The sequence below is a fragment of the Pseudoliparis swirei genome, chromosome 15, assembly GCF_029220125.1.
Source record: "Pseudoliparis swirei isolate HS2019 ecotype Mariana Trench chromosome 15, NWPU_hadal_v1, whole genome shotgun sequence".
NCBI lineage: Eukaryota > Metazoa > Chordata > Actinopteri > Perciformes > Liparidae > Pseudoliparis > Pseudoliparis swirei.
In genome coordinates this window covers 3170043-3188047 of record NC_079402.1, presented here as the reverse complement: position 1 = coordinate 3188047, position 18005 = coordinate 3170043, and the positions used below count along the sequence as shown (strand labels likewise).

Sequence of the window (18005 nt, the reverse complement as noted above, 5' to 3'; positions counted from 1 at the left end):
AGGAACCATTTCCTTAAATAGTTCTCCAAAGAACCTATAAAGGTGCCTCAAAGAACCTTCAAAACATGGTTCTTTAAGGAACCATTTCTGGTTCCACAAAAAACCTTTCAAACCAGGGTTCTCTAAAGAACCATTTCCTTAAATAGTTCTCCAAAGAACCTATAAAGGTGTCTCAAAGAACCTTCAAAACATGGTTCTTTAAGGCACCATTTCTGGTTCCACAAACCAGGGTTCTTTAAGAAACCATTTCCTGAAATAGTTCTTCAAAGAACCTATGCCTCAAAGAACCTTGAAAACATGGTTCTTTAAGGAACCATTTTGGGTTTCACAAAGAACCTTTCAACCCAGAAAATGTATGTAAAATATCAGAAAGACCTTAAAATACAATAAAAGAACATCTGATCTTCTCTTTCCATAAAGTAAATAAGCTTATTTCCAAAATGTAAAATGCATCGATTAAAGAAGCCTTTAATGCTTCCTGGAAACATTTAAAATCAAAACATATTCTATCCTAATAATCCTCCGTTTAATTGGACACAGACGCCACGACAAAATGTTGCATCAATGAGGATCGTTGTGTTGTTGGGTGTTTCCATTATTTTGTCCATTGCAGGTACTCACGTGACAGTAAAACATCAGAAAGACCTTAAAATACAAATAAAATGTCAAATGTTTCAGTTAAAGAAGCCTTTAATGCTTCCTGGAAACGACACATTTCATCCTAATAATCCTTGATTGGACGCCACGAGAACATTTTGTTGTTAGGTGTTCCCGTTATTTTGTCCGTGGCCCGTCCTCCCGCGTGAGGCGTGAGGCGTGTCCGCGGTAGCGAGCGCTTCCTCCTGTCCCCTCAGAGATCGTGCAGAAGGTGAGGAACGGCCAGAAGCCGTACTTCCGGCCCACCACGGACAGCAAGTGCCACTCGGAGGAGCTGACCATCCTGATGGAGGGCTGCTGGGCCGAGGACCCGGCCGAGAGGCCCGACTTCGGCCACGTCAAGATCTACATGGCCAAACTCAACAAGTGAGACGGGGGGGGGGGGGGGGGGATGCTTTCTTCGTGTCATCAGTCTTTTACATTTTTTAAAGAGTCAAAAAAAGTTACTTTTATATAGCCCCATATCACGAATTACACGTTAGCCTCAGAGGGCTTTACAATCTGTTCACATACGACCTCCCTGACCTTTGACCTCACCGTATAGTCTAATAATTAGACTCTAATTACTGCTGTTTAATTAGACTTTTTATGACATACTATAAAGTTTTCTCGTCTTTTTGATGTTCTAAGCTGCACCTTTTTTTAATGAATTCTTTGATACTACAATTTTATTACGATTTATTACTTTTTTTAATGCGACAGGACCTCACGTCGGTGCGGGAAAAACTCGCAAAAAATTTCGAAAAAAGAGAATCACGTTTTAGAAATCTCCACGTTTGTGATTCCTGACAGGCGGAAGTTGTCAGGAAGAGCTGCCTTTCCATCTCTGCGTGTGTGTTGATTTGAGAGGTGTGTGTGTGTGTGTGTGGGGGGTTGAGGAGGAGGAGTCCATTTCTGGTATTGTTTTCACTGATCCTATGAAATATTCATGTGCACATTTTGGTTTTTATGTCAGTGGGGAAGCTCTGTCAGAAATAGTTACCGCGTGTGACACACACACACACACACACACACTCACATGTAAACTAGATACTTGTCGGAGCTGTTTGGGGAAATTGTGACGCCCAAACTGACCAATCACAGCTCCCGATATCTCCTCGAGCACAGGAGCATTTGCCGGCTACAGATTACAGCCGGCGGGCCATCGATGCTTCTAGTCCTTCCAGATTATTGTTATTATCCATTATTTTTTAAGGAGACCTCGCTGTTGCCTGAGTGGGCCCTTTTACAATCCGCACAGATAACGCTCGGGCCCCGTTTGAGCCGGAGCGGCGCGGCCAATCAGATCGCAGAGATCCGGAGAGCGCTTGAAATGAGAAAAAAGAAAATCCCTCTCAGTGGAGGTTTCATTCTTCGCCGCATATCGTGAAGGCCGCTCGGAGAGAGTCGAGCGTGAGAGGCCGTCGTGAACATAAAATCCATACGTTGACTTTCTTTCACTTTGTGTTCATGAATAACATGTTCCCTCTTTTTTGTTGTTATATATATATATTTCTTTTCTTTTTATTCTCAACTGTGTTTTTTCTGCACACGCAGTCTCACAGATACGAGGAACACGCTGTGACCTCCTGAATGTTTCCGCCGCTTCGTAAACAGCAAAGCACTCAGCGAGCCAAGGCTGCTCAGTCCTCCACGTTTGTTTTAAGAAGAGGAAAATAAAGTGTTTCAAGACACAGCTTCGTACCAATAACTGCACCGCTGCCTAATCTGTTCAAAAGGGACAGGAGCTCCATTCAGTCGGTAATAATCAGAATTTAAGGCGATTAACTACAGTTTAGTTGTGCTGAGTATTAATTTGACCTTTAGGACTTTTCAAGCTCTATTCCCCCATTTTTTAGAGGGGTTGTATAGAAGTCTATGCTTCATGTGTTAAACTGCAGTCTCTCTACTGACCACCAGGGGGCGACCCCTCTGGTTGTATAGAAGTCTATAGTTCATGTGTAAATGCTGCATTCTCTCTACTGACCACCAGGGGGCGACCCCTCTGGTTGTATATAAGTATATGCTTCAGGTCTTAAAGCTGCATTTTCTCTACTGACCACCAGGGGGCGACTCCTCTGGTTGTATAGAAGTCTATAGTTCATGTGTAAATGCTGCATTCTCTCTCCTGACCACCAGGGGGCAGCCCCTCTGGTTGTATAGAAGTCTATGCTTCATGTCTTAAACTGCAGTCTCTCTCCTGACCACCAGGGGGCGACTCCTCTGGTTGTATAGAAGTCTATAGTTCATGTGTAAATGCTGCATTCTCTCTCCTGACCACCAGGGGGCGACCCCTCTTGTTGTATAGAAGTCTATGATTCATGTCTTAAACTGCAGTCTCTCTCCTGACCACCAGGGGGTGACTCCTCTGGTTGTATATAAGTCTATAGTTCATGTGTAAATGCTGCATTCTCTCTCCTGACCACCAGGGGGTGACTCCTCTGGTTGTATAGAAGTCTATGCTTCATGTCTTAAACTGCAGTCTCTCTCCTGACCACCAGGGGGTGACTCCTCTGGTTGTATAGAAGTCTATGCTTCATGTCTTAAAGCTGCATTTTTTTCCCCTCAAGTGACTTGTTAGAACTGTCTGACTATGTTATAGAAAGGACTCGACACATTTCTTTAACCCTTTCACAGTGTGATTTTACTTCATTAATGTCTTATTCAGCGTTCGGTTGAATTTAGCTCCACCCACCTCCCCAAAACAAGATGGCCGAAGTCAAGGCTTCAAAACGTCAGTCCACGAAACCAAAGACGGACTTCTTGGTGGTTACGCCTCCTTCCAACAAACAGTTGATGCTTTCAACAGGCCAATAAAGGCTGGAAGTCTTTTTCCAAATGTCTAAGCCCCCCCCCCCCCCTGCTCCGCCCCCTACAGGCTTTAAGAGGATTAACAGGATGTAGAATTATTCCCTGGGTTGAAATGATTATTTTCTGGCGTCCCGCCTCTTCTCCGGGCTTCACGCTCGGCATAGAGGGCTCCTCTCCGGTTTCCACCGTTGCTATTAGTCTGGGGTGACCGGCGGCAAGCGGCGGCGCTCGGGTCCGAGCGGCTTGGAGGCCGCTGCGCCGGCCTTTCATGTCTCTTCCCTCGGGATTCTTTAAACGTAACCGTCATGCGGGCGTGTGTGTATAGACGCGTGACCCACAGGGAACATGGCGGGACGCCAGGCATTGATGCTCAGAGCCGCCGCCGCCGCCGTGGTGTGGATGACTCACCTTCTTGCTCAGTGCACGTACATGCATGTGTGTGTGTGTGTCTATGACTCCTAGAAGCCTCCCGAGACACACACACATTACACAATAGGTGCATTATGTAACGTTACAGTATATTTGAAACAGCCACTGTGTACGGGCTGAACGTAGCCGCTCGTTAGCGCACGTATTAATAACTGAACTCCGGCGATACACATTTGCTTTTCCTGTTTTTACCGCTACACAGAAAGAGACTTTGTTTGTTCAAAACAAAGTGTTTTAGTGGTGCCGTGTGCTCCATGTTGGAGGAGGGAAAGCTACACCTCAAAGAGCACTTTGAATATTAGGTTTTTATCTCATCTAAAGGCCCATTTGACCTCTGAACTCCAGCCTGTCTGCACATGATTCCTTCTGGTCACATGACGTCTATTATTCTGTCCATCCTGGAGAGGGATCCTCCTCTGTTGCTCTCACTTCACTTTTTACCCCCGTGAAAGGTTTTTTTCTATTTCTTGGGAGTTTTTCCTGATTTGATGTGAGGTCAAAGGTCAGGGATGTCGTACGTGTACAGACTGTAATATCGGGCGAGACAAAATAAACTGAATTGAATTGAATGAAGGTCAGTTCACTGCTTTAGGTCATCTCCTGGACGTAGGTGGAGTTGCATTGTGGGTAACGTAGGTGGCAGGTTGATGAGAAAGAAGAATTTTGTTGTTCTTTTTTAAAGGAGTGCAATTCTTAATCGGTGGAGCACTCTTTAGTGCTGATGGATTATTCTGCTTTATTCCAACCTGGATTGTATTTCTTTAGTTTTACTCCTCGGCTCAGATTGGTCGGTATTCTTTTGGCATCGGAGGAACACGATTCATTTTTCTCATGAGCTGCAGTCGTGACATTCAGACGATATTTAGGTAACATTTAGATGACCTCTATGTGTGTGTGTGTGTGTGTGTGTGTGTGGCTGCCACCTGACTGTGTGTGTGTGTGTGTTCCGTAGGGAGGGCAGCACCAGCATCCTGAACAACCTGCTGTCCCGGATGGAGCAGTACGCCAACAACCTGGAGAACCTGGTGGAGGAGCGGACTCAGGCGTACCTGGAGGAGAAAAGAAAGGCCGAAAACCTCCTATACCAAATCTTACCACAGTGAGAGCAAATGACATCATTCTGTCTTCCACCCAGAAACTCAGAACAACTCCCAATTAACTTGAAACCAGGAAATTGGATGAGTTTTTGTCAGTTGTGTTAAATCCCTGTGTTAATTAAAGACTGTAAATCCCTCCCAACGCTGCGTTCTGATACCCCCCCCCCCCCTGATGCTGACAGGCAAACTGCTCATTAAGGCGGACGGAGAACACGATAGTGAGTGTAGGCATGTGGATAACACAGCAGCAGCAAATCACTTTTTTCCTCACCCATTTATCCTCTTTTTATTTTGAATAATTAATATATAAATAAATATATATATATAAATATATATATAAATAAATAAAAATATATATAAATATGTATATATATATATATATATATATATATATAAATATAAATATATATATATATAAATAAATATATATATACTTTTACATATATGTAGAGAAATATATATATATACATAAATATATATATTTACATAAATATATATATATAAATATATTTATATATAAAATCATATATATATATATATATATATATATATATATATACAGAGAGGAGCCTGAGAGAAAGGGCATGACATCCTTTCTCGCCGCACTTGTGGATTGCACTTTTGCCTTTTTGGTATAATTTGAATTGAGAGTGAAATTAAATGGCGGCAGAATAATCGAAGATGTATCGACGTCCAGTTATATTGAACCTGTTGCTAGGCATCCGGCGACATGTGTGTTAGAGGTGTGAACAAAACAACCATCGTAATCATCACCTCCTGCAGCGGCTCGCTTGCCCCTTTTTTTCAGTCTCTCTGCTCGTGGACTTGTCTGAACTTCTCACACTTTGCACATTGTGACCTTGTGTCTCTCTCTCTCTCTCTCTCTCTCTCTCTCTCTCCACAGTTCGGTGGCGGAGCAGCTGAAAGGAGGCGAGACGGTGCAGGCCGAGGCCTTCGACAGCGTCACCATTTACTTCAGCGACATCGTGGGCTTCACGTCCATGTCTGCGGAGAGCACGCCGCTACAGGTACACACTCACACTTATATTTATCTAATTAATTTAAGAAATTAATAGAAAATATAGTCACGGTTATAAATAATGATTTTATTGTAAATATTAATGTTGTTCTTCTTGTGGCACAAAGGAAGGCCAGTTTTATAGCTTCTCTCACCAGCATAACTGTTTTCAGCTGTGCTCACATAAAAAGGGTTTCCCCTCCGTTAGTCTTCTAAGGCGATAACACAATGTACCACTAGAACACTGGAGATGGGCCTCTACACACCTCTGTAGAGACTTCATTAAACACCAGAGAATAGTCATTTACACATTAACTATGTACAGAGAGTATTTATGATTCATTTAATGTTAAAAAACATGCTTTTCTTTGAAAAATAAGGACATTTCTAAGTGACCCCAAACTTTTGAACGTGTACATCTAAAGTGTTTTATAAAACTGGCTACCTCCTGAGGTTTAAATGCTAATGTACAGACAGGGCTACGCATGTAACGCGCTCACCACATGTTACACGTTACCACCACCAGGGGTATCGGGTCTCCCTCTCTTCCCACAGTGTGTTTCCACATGGGCTGCTCTTCGAAATAGTCCAGCTGTTCGATGGAGCGCTGTGTTGACGCAGCGTTGAGTCACATTGAGTCACGTCTCGCTCTCGCTCCATCACAAGAGGCGCAAAAAAAACAACCTCCTGATGTTGTACCCGGCTCGGGGGGGGGGGGGGGGGGGTTCTGAAGTGTTGATGGCTTCACACAAAGGACGGCTCGTGTCCTCAGCTTCGCCTCCTTCCTCTTCTCCAGGCGTGAGGAGGAGCCACGTGTGCTTCCTGGCCAAAGACATTCATACGAGAGAAGAAAGGGAAGAAGGGAACTGCAGATCTTAATCCTGAGTTGTATAGCCTTGTTAGTGGAGTTAGATTTAACCTTTTAAGAGTTCAGTTGTGATAAAAACAATAAAAACAATCTTAAACGTTTCAAAGTTGTCCTTCCCTTCTTACGGCTCACTCTGGAGCCAGCGGAGACACCGTTATGAAATATAAAGATCATTAAAGATGGAGACTAAATGACTAAATCAAATGAAATGTGTTTGTAGTATATTTTTCCGTCTGTGGATTTGATTCATGAGCCGGAGCCTCGGAGGCGACAGGCGAGCTTTAAGTGGGCGACGGCGAGGCTTTGCAGACGCGCTGCCTCCCGGTGCGTCCGCCCGTAACCATGGGAACCCGCTGAACGCCGTGTTTACGGTTGTAAACCGGCTGCTCTGCCTCTCCAGGTGGTCACGCTGCTCAACGACCTCTACACCTGCTTCGACGCCATCATCGACAACTTCGACGTGTACAAGGTGAGTCGGGAGGACTGGGGCGTCAATTAATACAATTATAAGGAAGTAAGTTTGTATGTAAGTATGTATGTATGTAAGTAAGTATGTAAGTATGTATGTAAGTAAGTATGTAAGTAAGTATGTATGTAAGTATGTATGTAAGTAAGTTTACTTACATACATACATACATACTTGTATGTATGTATGTAAGTAAGTATGTAAGTATGTAAGTAAACTTAATTACATACTTACATACATACTTGTATGTATGTAAGTATGTAATTAAACTAAGTATGTAAGTAAGTAAGTATGTAGGTAAGTAAGTCTGTATGTAAGTATGTACTTAGGTAAGTATGTAAGTAAGTATGTATGTATGTAAGTATGTACTTAAGTAAGTAAGTATGTAAGTATGTATGTACTTAAGTAAGTAAGTATGTATGTATGTAAGTATGTACTTAAGTAAGTAAGTATGTAAGTGTGTATGTATGTAAGTATGTAAGTAAGTATGTATGTATGTAAGTATGTACTTAAGTAAGTAAGTATGTATGTAAGTATGTATGTATGTAAGTATGTACTTAAGTAAGTATGTATGTAAGTATGTACTTAAGTAAGTAAGTACTGTATGTAAGTATGTACTTAAGTAAGTAAGTTTGTAAGTATGTATGCATGTAAGTATGTACTTAAGTAAGTAAGTTTGTAAGTATGTATGCATGTAAGTATGTACTTAAGTAAGTAAGTACTGTATGTAAGTATGTACTTAAGTAAGTAAGTATGTAAGTATGTTTGTATGTAAGTAAGTATGTAAGTATGTATGTATGTAAGTATGTACCAGATCGCCCTAAAAAAAAGAGATGTTTAATCTCAATGGGACTCACCTGGTGAAAGAAAGGTTTGAATGAATTCCTCCGTCAGGTGGAGACCATCGGCGACGCCTACATGGTGGTGTCGGGGCTGCCGGTGCGGAACGGGAAGCTGCACGCCAAAGAGATCGCCGGGATGTCGCTGGCGCTGCTGGAGCAGGTGAAGACGTTCAAGATCCGACACCGACCCAACGACCAGCTGAGACTCCGGATCGGCATACACACAGGTGAGTCTGACCTCTGACCTCTGACCTGCAGGTCACCTGGACGGGTCCCACATGTCGTCTCTCATAATGGCTGCCGGCCATCCCGCTGAGGAGTCCTGGACTCGTTGGGTCAACGCCATCGTTTATCTTCTTTTCTCTTGTTGGTGTCGCTTATTTTTCAGTCTTTCACGTCTGGGGTTCTGCACACAGAACAATTAAGGAACCATCTGGAACCAAAAATGGTTCTTCAGAGTGATGCCATAGAAGAAACATTTTTGGTTCCATAAAGAACCTTTCAAACCAGGGTTCTTTAAAGAGCCATTTCCTTTAATAGTTCCTCAAAGAACCTATAAAGGTGTCTCACAGAACCTTCAAAACATGGTTCTTTAAGGCACCATTTTTGGTTCCACAGAACCTTTCAAACCAGAGTTCTTTAAAGAGCCATTTCCTTAAATAGTTCCTCAAAGAACCTATAAAGGTGACTCAAAGAACCTTCAAAACATGGTTCTTTAAGGCACATCTCCAAAATGGTTCCCCAGTAGGTGATGGTTCCTCGTAAAACCACAAAACCTTTTAAAGAACCATTTAAGAACCTTTATTTTTCTGTGGGCTGATAAAAATGTGGTCACAATGGATTCTTCCCGAAATAAATTACGTTGCGAGCAATTACCTCAACGAACTTGTCTCTCTTTTCACGCTATCAAAGGTTTGAACAGCTATCAAAACTTTTCTGAGTTGAGAGGAAGATAAGTCGTCACCACAAGGCGTGTAATGCCTCCGGTGCTCTGCGGCCAGGTGAATGGACCGCTTGTGGGAACGTAGACCGAGTGACTGGAGCAGCTTTTCCGTCCAATAAAATGAGTCAGCCAGCCGTGTCTTTTTTCTTCTTTTTCTCACCCTCCTCTTAATGAAAGGAGGGTTTATTTACAGCGGCTCTGTTGTATTAGCTCACCGGAATTCATGAACCGGCAACTGATGCACGTCAAGTTGCAATAATGTCACTTCCCACCTCTGGATGCCAACGGGGCCGGCTGGACATAAACACTCTGGGTGTTTTAACTGGAGCTGTCTGCAGCGTTGAGTCTGACGTCATTCTCAGTCTTTTGACCGCGCCGGCTGTCGGAGGCATTGCTCATAGTCTTCATCAGACACTTGACATGCAACAGAAAGTAGGCCAGGACACAATATTCATTTGGCTCACACCTCTGTCATCCTAGGTGCTTGTGTGATAATGGCGAAAGTTCCCAGCACTGCAAATATATATATATATATAAACAGTATATATATATATTTATATATATATAAATATATACATATATATATATATATATATAATTTATATATATATATGTATATATTTATATTTATATATATGTATATATATATTTATATATGTATATATATATAATTTATACATATAAATATATACATATATATATTTAGATATAGATATATATTCATATATATATATTTATATCGTTAATCTGGTAAATGACTATTCTCTGGTGTTTAATGAAGTCTCTCCAGAGGTGTGTAGATGCCCATCTCCAGTGTTCTAATGGTACATTGTGTTATCGCCTTAGAAGACTAGCAGAGGGGTAGAAAACCCTTGAAAACCCTTTTTATGTGAGCGCAGCTGAAAACAGTTATGCTGGTGAGAGAAGCTATAAAACTGGCCTTCCTTTGAGCCACAAGTCTGAAGAACAACATTAATATTTACAATAGAAACCATTATTCATAACATTATCAATGTCTTGACTATATTTTATATTCATTTTGCAATTTATTTAAATAAATAAAAGTTTGAGTTTTCATGGAAAACACCAAATTGTCTGGGTGACCCCAAACTTTTGACCGGTAGTGTATATATTTTTTTCTCCTGTAAAACGTGACGATATGTGATATATATATATATAATATATACGTATATATTTTTTTCTCCTGTAAAACGTGACGATATGTCTCTCGTGTGTTTCACAGGTCCGGTCTGTGCCGGCGTGGTCGGTTTGAAAATGCCCAGGTACTGTTTGTTTGGAGACACCGTGAACACAGCATCTCGGATGGAGTCCAACGGAGAGGGTGAGCGTCACCGTCGCTTATTTTATGTTTTTGTTTTCCTTCTCTCTTTTCTTTTTTTTCATATATCAGATCCTGAACACGGTTGAAAACCTGCGACAATGTCCACGTAGTTTTCCTATGTTTATAGAAAATATCATCTCATTCATTATCGCTGAGATTGCCTCAGCATTATTATTCAATTAAACTCAGTTTATTTTATATAGCCCAATATCACAAATTACACATTTACCTCAGAGGGCTTTATAGTCTGTACACATAGACATCCCTGACCTTTGACCTCACATCGGATCAGGAAGAACTCTCCAAGAAATAAACCTTTCACAGGAAAAAAAAAAGTGAAGAACCCTTCAGGAGAGCAACAGAGGAGGATCCCTCCCCGGGATGGACGGATGGATAGACGTCATGTGACCCTCTAACTATAAGACTATTACTATTATAAAGGTGGAATGGTTATTTCCTTAAATGGGACGAAATACATAGTGCATTTTTTTGGGACTATCTTTAGCTGCAGATTAATAACATGTGGTGCTCTAGTATCTTTAAGTATCGTTGGTTTGTCTGTCTGTGTGTGTGTGTGTGGGGGGGGGGGGGGGGGGGGGATTGAGAAACACTCTTTAATAAGATTATGACTTCAAAGCTGAATATGAGAGGTGGATGGAGCTGCTGAGTCCAAGACTTTCTCTCCACTGACATTTCTCTTTCTTATCTGGCAGTGACAGGAGCGAGTTTGATGAAACAGTCTGTGAGCGAAGCATCAGAAGTATTGATTACCTACTGGGTCGCTTCCTGTATCGGGCCCTGGTGAATAATTGATAGCACTTACAGCAAGAGGCCCCTTAGCCTGCGATAAACCAGGCAGGGCTCTGGGCTCTGGGCTCTGGGCTCTGGGCTCTGGGCTCTGGGCTCTGGGCTCTGGGCTCTGGGCTCTGGGCTCTGGGCTCTGGGCTCTGGGCTCTGGGCTCTGGGCTCTGGGCTCTGGGCTCTGGGCTCTGGGCTCTGGGCTCTGGGCTCTGGGCTCTGCGCTCTGGGCTCTGGGCTCTGGGCTCTGGGCTCTGGGCTCTGGGCTCTGGGCTCTGGGCTCTGGGCTCTGGGCTCTGGGCTCTGGGCTCTGGGCTCTGGGCTCCGGGCTCGTCTCTCGCTCCTCGGTTTTCCTCACATGGGTTTTAACATATTCAATTCTCCGCGATAATATGACAATGATTTTTTTCATTTGCACACACCCCGTGAAGCTTTATCTGCAGTGTGAAGTCATTTCTCAGTTCTATTTATATCATGTTGGTGAATGGAGTGACAGACAACATCATTTCTAGTGAAAGAAAACTACAATTTTATTCATATATTTCACTGCTTTTGTGAACCCAAGACCTTTTGATAAACCAATTTCAAACACCAAAACAGTTCCTCCACACGAGTAAAGGTTTTCACAAGATATATGAAAAAAATTAAATAAATCGTACTTCAATTTTCAGCTCTAGGGCTATGTTATCTCTAATTATTATCGTCATTATATAGAGAGCTGAGATTGTTCTGCAATTTTATGTAACACACACATGGGTAGTGCCTTTAAAAAGGTGAATTTAATAAACTGTGTAAATTGATAAAATGAGTGTTAAAGTGCATCTGGTGTGCAGCTCGACGTGCTCAGTGTCTCCTGTTCTCTTCGTGTCTCTCCAGCCTTGAAGATCCACTTGTCCTCCGCCACCAAAGAAGTGCTGGATGAGTTTGGCTACTTTGATCTCCAGTTACGCGGAGACGTAGAAATGAAGGTGAGGAGCCACATTTAACTCCCCCCCCCAAAAAAGTTGTTTCTGTGTCGACAACACCTGTCTCCACACACAGACATGTAAACACACCTGGTGACGTCCTCTTCTAGTTCCTGCACACAGAACCATGAAGGTGCCATCTGGAACCAAAAATGGTTCTTCAGAGTGATAACATAGAAGAACCATTTCTGGTTCCAGAAAGAACCTTTCAAACCAGGGTTTTTTAATGAAAAAAATCCTTAAAGAGTTCTTCAAAGAACCTATATACAGGACTGTCTCAGAAAATTAGAATATTGTGATAAAGTTCTTTATTTTCTGTAATGCAATTAAAAAAACATAAATGTCATGCATTCTCTAATTTTCTGAGACAGTCCTGTAGGTGTCTCAAATAACCTTAAAAATGTGGTTCTTTAAGGCACCATTTCTGGTTCCACAAAGATCTTTTCAAACCAGGGTTCTTTAATGAACCATTTCCTTAAAAAGTTATTCAAGAAACCTATAAAGGTATCTAAAGAACCTTTAAATGGTTCTTTAAGGCACCATTTCTGGTTCCACAAGGATACTTTCAAACCAGGGCTCTTTAAAAACCCTACAAAGGTGTCTCAAAGAACCTTCAAAACATGGTTCTCTAAGGCACCATTTCTGGTTCCACAGAGAACCTTTCAAACCAGGGTTCTCTAAAGAACCATTTCCTTAAAAAGTTATTCAAGAAACCTATAAAGGTGTCTCAAACTAAAAATGGTTCTTCAGTAGGGGATGGTTCTTCGTAGAACCACAAAGCCTTTTTAAAGAACCATTTAAAAACCTTTATTTGTCTGTGTGTGCTACAGTAGGTGTCTCCAGGACAACACACACACGCACACATACACACACACACACACACACAGCCTCTGGCTGAGATGGTAACGAGACAACCGTCAGGGTTCAACAGGGTCACCGATAACCGAAGGCCAGGATATCGCTTCATCCCCATTGATGACCTTCTTGATTTCTGTGTGTGTGTGTGTGTGTTTTATTTTTTCCAGGGCAAAGGCAAAATGAGAACCTATTGGCTTCTCGGGGAGAAGAAGGAAGCGTACGTTATCTGAGAGGCGACGGCGAGCTGAGCCGCTTCTCCATTTGTTCTAGAATAAGTCCTGATCGGGGATTTCCACGCAGAGGAAAAAGAGAAGGACGCCCGTAGGACACAAAGAACAGAGGAGACTCCAGGTGTATTTATTACCTGGATATTGTAACTTCAAAAAGAAAGAAAAATATTGTAAAAGTTGTTTCTTTGTTTCTTTTGTATGAACTTTGTCCGTCCCGAGCGCTTCTCACTGACACGTTCTGGTTTCTGTTGTGTGCTTTCTATATTAAGAATTTGTATAGTGTGTTTTTGGGAGTTAATGATGTAATAATATTTTCCTTACAAGCGACGTCACTGCAGGAGCTCATAAAACCGTGTTACACAGTACAAGATCATATGTATATATGTATATCCAAGATACTGTAAGATATTTTGTTGAATAAACTGAGTCAAACACTCTTTTTCTTACATTATTTATGGTGCGGGCGGTATTTTTATGCTCCTGGTCTGAGGAGTCTGGTTACTTATTGATATCTACATCCACAGAAAAGCTGAAACACGAGGAAGGAGAAGAGCCCGAGTGAGTTCAACATCCTCTGAGCTCCGGCCTCTTGCAATTAACTCCCCGGTTTATCTGATCCAGAGGCTGTATTATTTATATTTATATATATATTATGTCATTCCCAGCCACGGAGGAAGCTGAGCATTGAGTGTGTGCCGCCTAATTAAGTGCAAGCTGATGTGGACACATTAATATCCATGTGTATATATGAATGTCATCTAATTAATATTTACACTCGTAAGAGCTCATTTCTGTTTTATTTGTTCCATTACTGTGATTTCTGGAAATTAACTAAATGAAGGAGAAACTCTGAAATGTATGTTCGTCAACAAGGTTGAACGTAAATAAAAGCAATTCTGGAAACATCAGTACGCTTCACTCCAGTCTGGCTGGGGTCCGCTATATACAGGCAATTAAAATAAAAATGTGTCTCATTCAGCATTAATTATTTATAAATGCAATGAAATATTGCAAGTATTCTTTATTCTTTTTATTATGGATTAGCTGGCTTAACCTAAAAATCCTATCTCATAAAAATTAATATTTTAATTCAGACCAAGTAAAAAAAATAAAAAAAAAAGCTGAGTGTTTGTCAAGGCTCAGGAAACCAGGTGCAGTCAGGAGTTAATTAGACAATTCATGTGATTTGTTTATCACCCTACTAGTATATTTAACTTTACTTTTATTTTCATTATATTCTAGATATTAGAGATTTTTTTAAGCTTTGTAAGCTAGTCATAAATCAAAAATAAAATAAAAGGAAATAGGCTTCGCAGTTGATTTAATGAATCCAGAATGCATGATATTTTTTTTTTTTTTTTTTTGCATTACAAAAAATAAAAAACTTCATCACAATATTCTAATTTTCTGTGACAGTCCTGTATATATATATATATATATATATACATATATTTATTTATATATATATATATTTATATATATAAATATATTTATATATTTATATACATATATATATATATGTATATATATACATATATAAATATATGTATATAAATATATATATTTCTATATGTATAAATATTTATTTATTTATATATACAGGACTGTCTCAGAAAATTAGAATATTGTGATAAAGTTCTTTATTTTCTGTAATGCAATTAAAAAAACAAAAATGTCATGCATTCTGGATTCATTACAAATCAACTGAAATATTGCAAGCCTTTTATTCTTTTAATATTGCTGATTATGGCTTACAGCTTAAGAAAACTCAAATATCCTATTTCTAAATATTAGAATATCATGAAAAAGTATACTAGTAGGGTATTAAACAAATCACTTGAATCGTCTAATTAACTCGAAACACCTGGAAACACATTTTCAAATGTTTGATTTTGTTTTGCTGTTATAAATCTTTTTTTTAACTTGGTCTGAGGAAATATTCACATTTTATGAGATAGGATTTTAGAGTTTTCTTAAGCTGTAAGCCATAATCAGCAATATTAAAAGAATAAAAGGCTTGCAATATTTCAGTTGATTTGTAATGAATCCAGAATGCATGACATTTTTGTTTTTTTAATTGCATTACAGAAAATAAAGAACTTTATCACAATATTCTAATTTTCTGAGACAGTCCTGTATATATAAATATATATATATATATGCTGTAGTTATGTTGATGGAACAGATAATTGTCTCTGTGGCGTGTACAGCAAACAGAACCGCGGGTCCCTCTAACATAATGGGTGGACACCTCTGGCCCGTGTGGGTCGACGCAGCACAGTTGGACAGTCTATCCAGTGGAAATACTCCTCCGCTGTTTCTCAGCAACAGACTTTAGTTTGGTGTCTCATAACCACGGTAACAAGCACCGAGTGTTATATTTAGCGCAGGTTTGCACCGATATGAATAAAGGGAATGTGATTCTTCAAAGAACGAGTGAGTCAGGGAGGTTACCAAGCGAATAAACATCTTTTTTTTCTTTTTTTTCTTGACTGATGTTGTTGTTCCTCGCTTCGGCAGCGAATGAGATGCCGGTGTAACGAGAGCTGCTGCACTTCGGCTCCTCGTTGAAGATGTGCTGCTTTGGAGGTGAATAATGCAGCTATGTGGATCTGGCAAAAGAATGATAGATTTTATTTCCCTTCAATTCATTTCAGTTTATTTTGTATAGCTCAATATCACAAATTACTAATCATCCTCAGAGGGCTTTAGAATCTGTACACATATGACATCCCTGACCTTTGACCTCACATCGGATCAGGAACAACTCCCCAAAAATAGACATTTGAATTCGCTGTTATTAGACGTTATAATCAAGCGATAGGCTTTCATGATTTTAAAAGTTAAACTATAGCTGAATGATTAAAACGGATGGAGCCATAACTTTAGTCGCTTTCTTTTCTTTTTTTGTGCTTTCCGCTGCACTCACAGTGTCATTAGCAAATGGAAGTGGCTTAAGTCATGAGGAAACTATATGTAACGTCTATTTTATTTTTTACGCTGAAGTTCTGTCAACAACAGCTGCCGATCTCATGCCGTCCATTCTACCTTCCCCGGGAGTTCAGCTCGGTCATCACCACAGCTCGGACCTACATGATGTCGGCATCCTGTGGTGGATTCAAGAGAGGCTACAAGGCTGTCTGCCATTTTTCTGCTTCCGGAGTATAAACAAAGGATGACCAATCAGAGCTACAGGATCAATCCAGTTCCAGTGTCTTGTATCCGCAACATGGGTGAGTGCCGACGCATCCCTAGCGGACGACCTGAACTCATTTTATGCACGGTTTGAGGCGTGAGTTCTACCGCTGGGGATGAACACACACTCTGTGACCGCACAGTGTGAGGAGGGCTCTGGGGTGAACACCAGGCTGCAGGTCCAGATGGAACCAGCTAGCTCCAGTGTTCACCACAATATTCTCCCCGCCTGCTTCAAGAGATCCACTATTCTGTGCCCAAGAATGCTTCTCAAGCATGTATGAATGACTACCGACCGTGGCCCTCACCGGTGGTCATGAAATGCTTGAGGCTGATAAAGGACTACATCTGCGCCTTCCTCCCATGGACCCAGTTTGCTTATCGCCCAAACAGATCCACGGATGATGCTGTCTCCCAGGTACTGCACACCACACTCTCTCATCTGGACAGCCAGAGGGGGCTATGTCAGACTGTTGATTATAGTTCAGCTTTCAACACCATAGTCCCTCCAGACTGGCCAAGCTGATTGAGCTGGGACTGAACACCCCTGTGTGCTTGGATCCTGGACTTCCTGACCGCCAGGCCACAGGTGGTCAGGCAAATCCCTCACCCTGAACACAGGATCCCCCAGGTGCGCCTCAGCCCCTACTGTACTCCCTGTACACACATGACTGTGTGGCCAGGTTCAGCACCATCATCAAGTTTGCGGATGACAGGTGGTGGGCCTGAGAAGTTGCTGATCTGTCACAACAGCCTCATCATGAATGTCACCAAAACTAAGGAGCTGATTGTGGACTCAACAAACTCACCACTGGGGATTAGGGACTACTGTGGAGAGGGTGAGTCCACATCACCAAACACAGACAGAAAGGCAAGGCAGCTACCACCTCAGGCAGCTGAGGAAATTTAAAGTTTCCAGAGGATCCTTCAGTCCTTCTACTCCTGACAGGAAGCATCACAGCCTGGTGCAGGACTTGTACACCAGGAGGTGCAGAACCAGGCAGGATCATGAAGGATCCTCACCACCCCAACAACAGACTGTTTCAGAGTCACGCTGCAAGAACAGAGAGACTGAGCTCAGGCCATCAGGATTGTGAACTCCGACCTCACCAGGACCCCACATAGACCCACACAACTGCCCCTCTTAGGCACACACACACACACACACACGTAAATATTGTGTTGTTTTTATTTGTAAATAGTGCTGAGCATTGCCACTTATTTCACTATGTGACAAATAAAACATCTTGAATCTTGAATCTTGAATCTAATTCACCGTATATATTACACCAATGTACACAAAACCAGTGTACTTCACTTTAAGTATAGTACTATGGTAAACAGTCACATTCCACCACTGCCAATCAATCTCTAAGTGAGCTCCACAAATGGAAAAGTAAAGTACCACCACATATACTCTAACTCCAATAGGGACATTACATGCACTTATAATTATTTAGTGCAACTTCTGTGCCAAAATAAAACTTAAGCTATTAGTTGTTCTACC

At 41.3% G+C, this 18005-nt stretch overlaps 1 protein-coding gene across 1 annotated transcript in view; it reads left to right on the top strand.

Moving 5' to 3' along the window:
• npr2 (natriuretic peptide receptor 2) overlaps window positions 1-13739 on the top strand; it is a 52921-nt gene extending 39182 nt beyond the window's left edge. The window contains exons 15-22 of the mRNA XM_056432081.1: window positions 855-1023; window positions 4829-4975; window positions 5878-6001; window positions 7260-7328; window positions 8220-8394; window positions 10354-10452; window positions 12127-12218; window positions 13241-13739. Coding sequence (XP_056288056.1) covers window positions 855-1023; window positions 4829-4975; window positions 5878-6001; window positions 7260-7328; window positions 8220-8394; window positions 10354-10452; window positions 12127-12218; window positions 13241-13303 — 938 coding nt within the window. The 3' untranslated portion in view covers window positions 13304-13739. The remainder of the gene's footprint in view (window positions 1-854; window positions 1024-4828; window positions 4976-5877; window positions 6002-7259; window positions 7329-8219; window positions 8395-10353; window positions 10453-12126; window positions 12219-13240) is intronic.
• Window positions 13740-18005: the final 4266 nt, after the last annotated feature.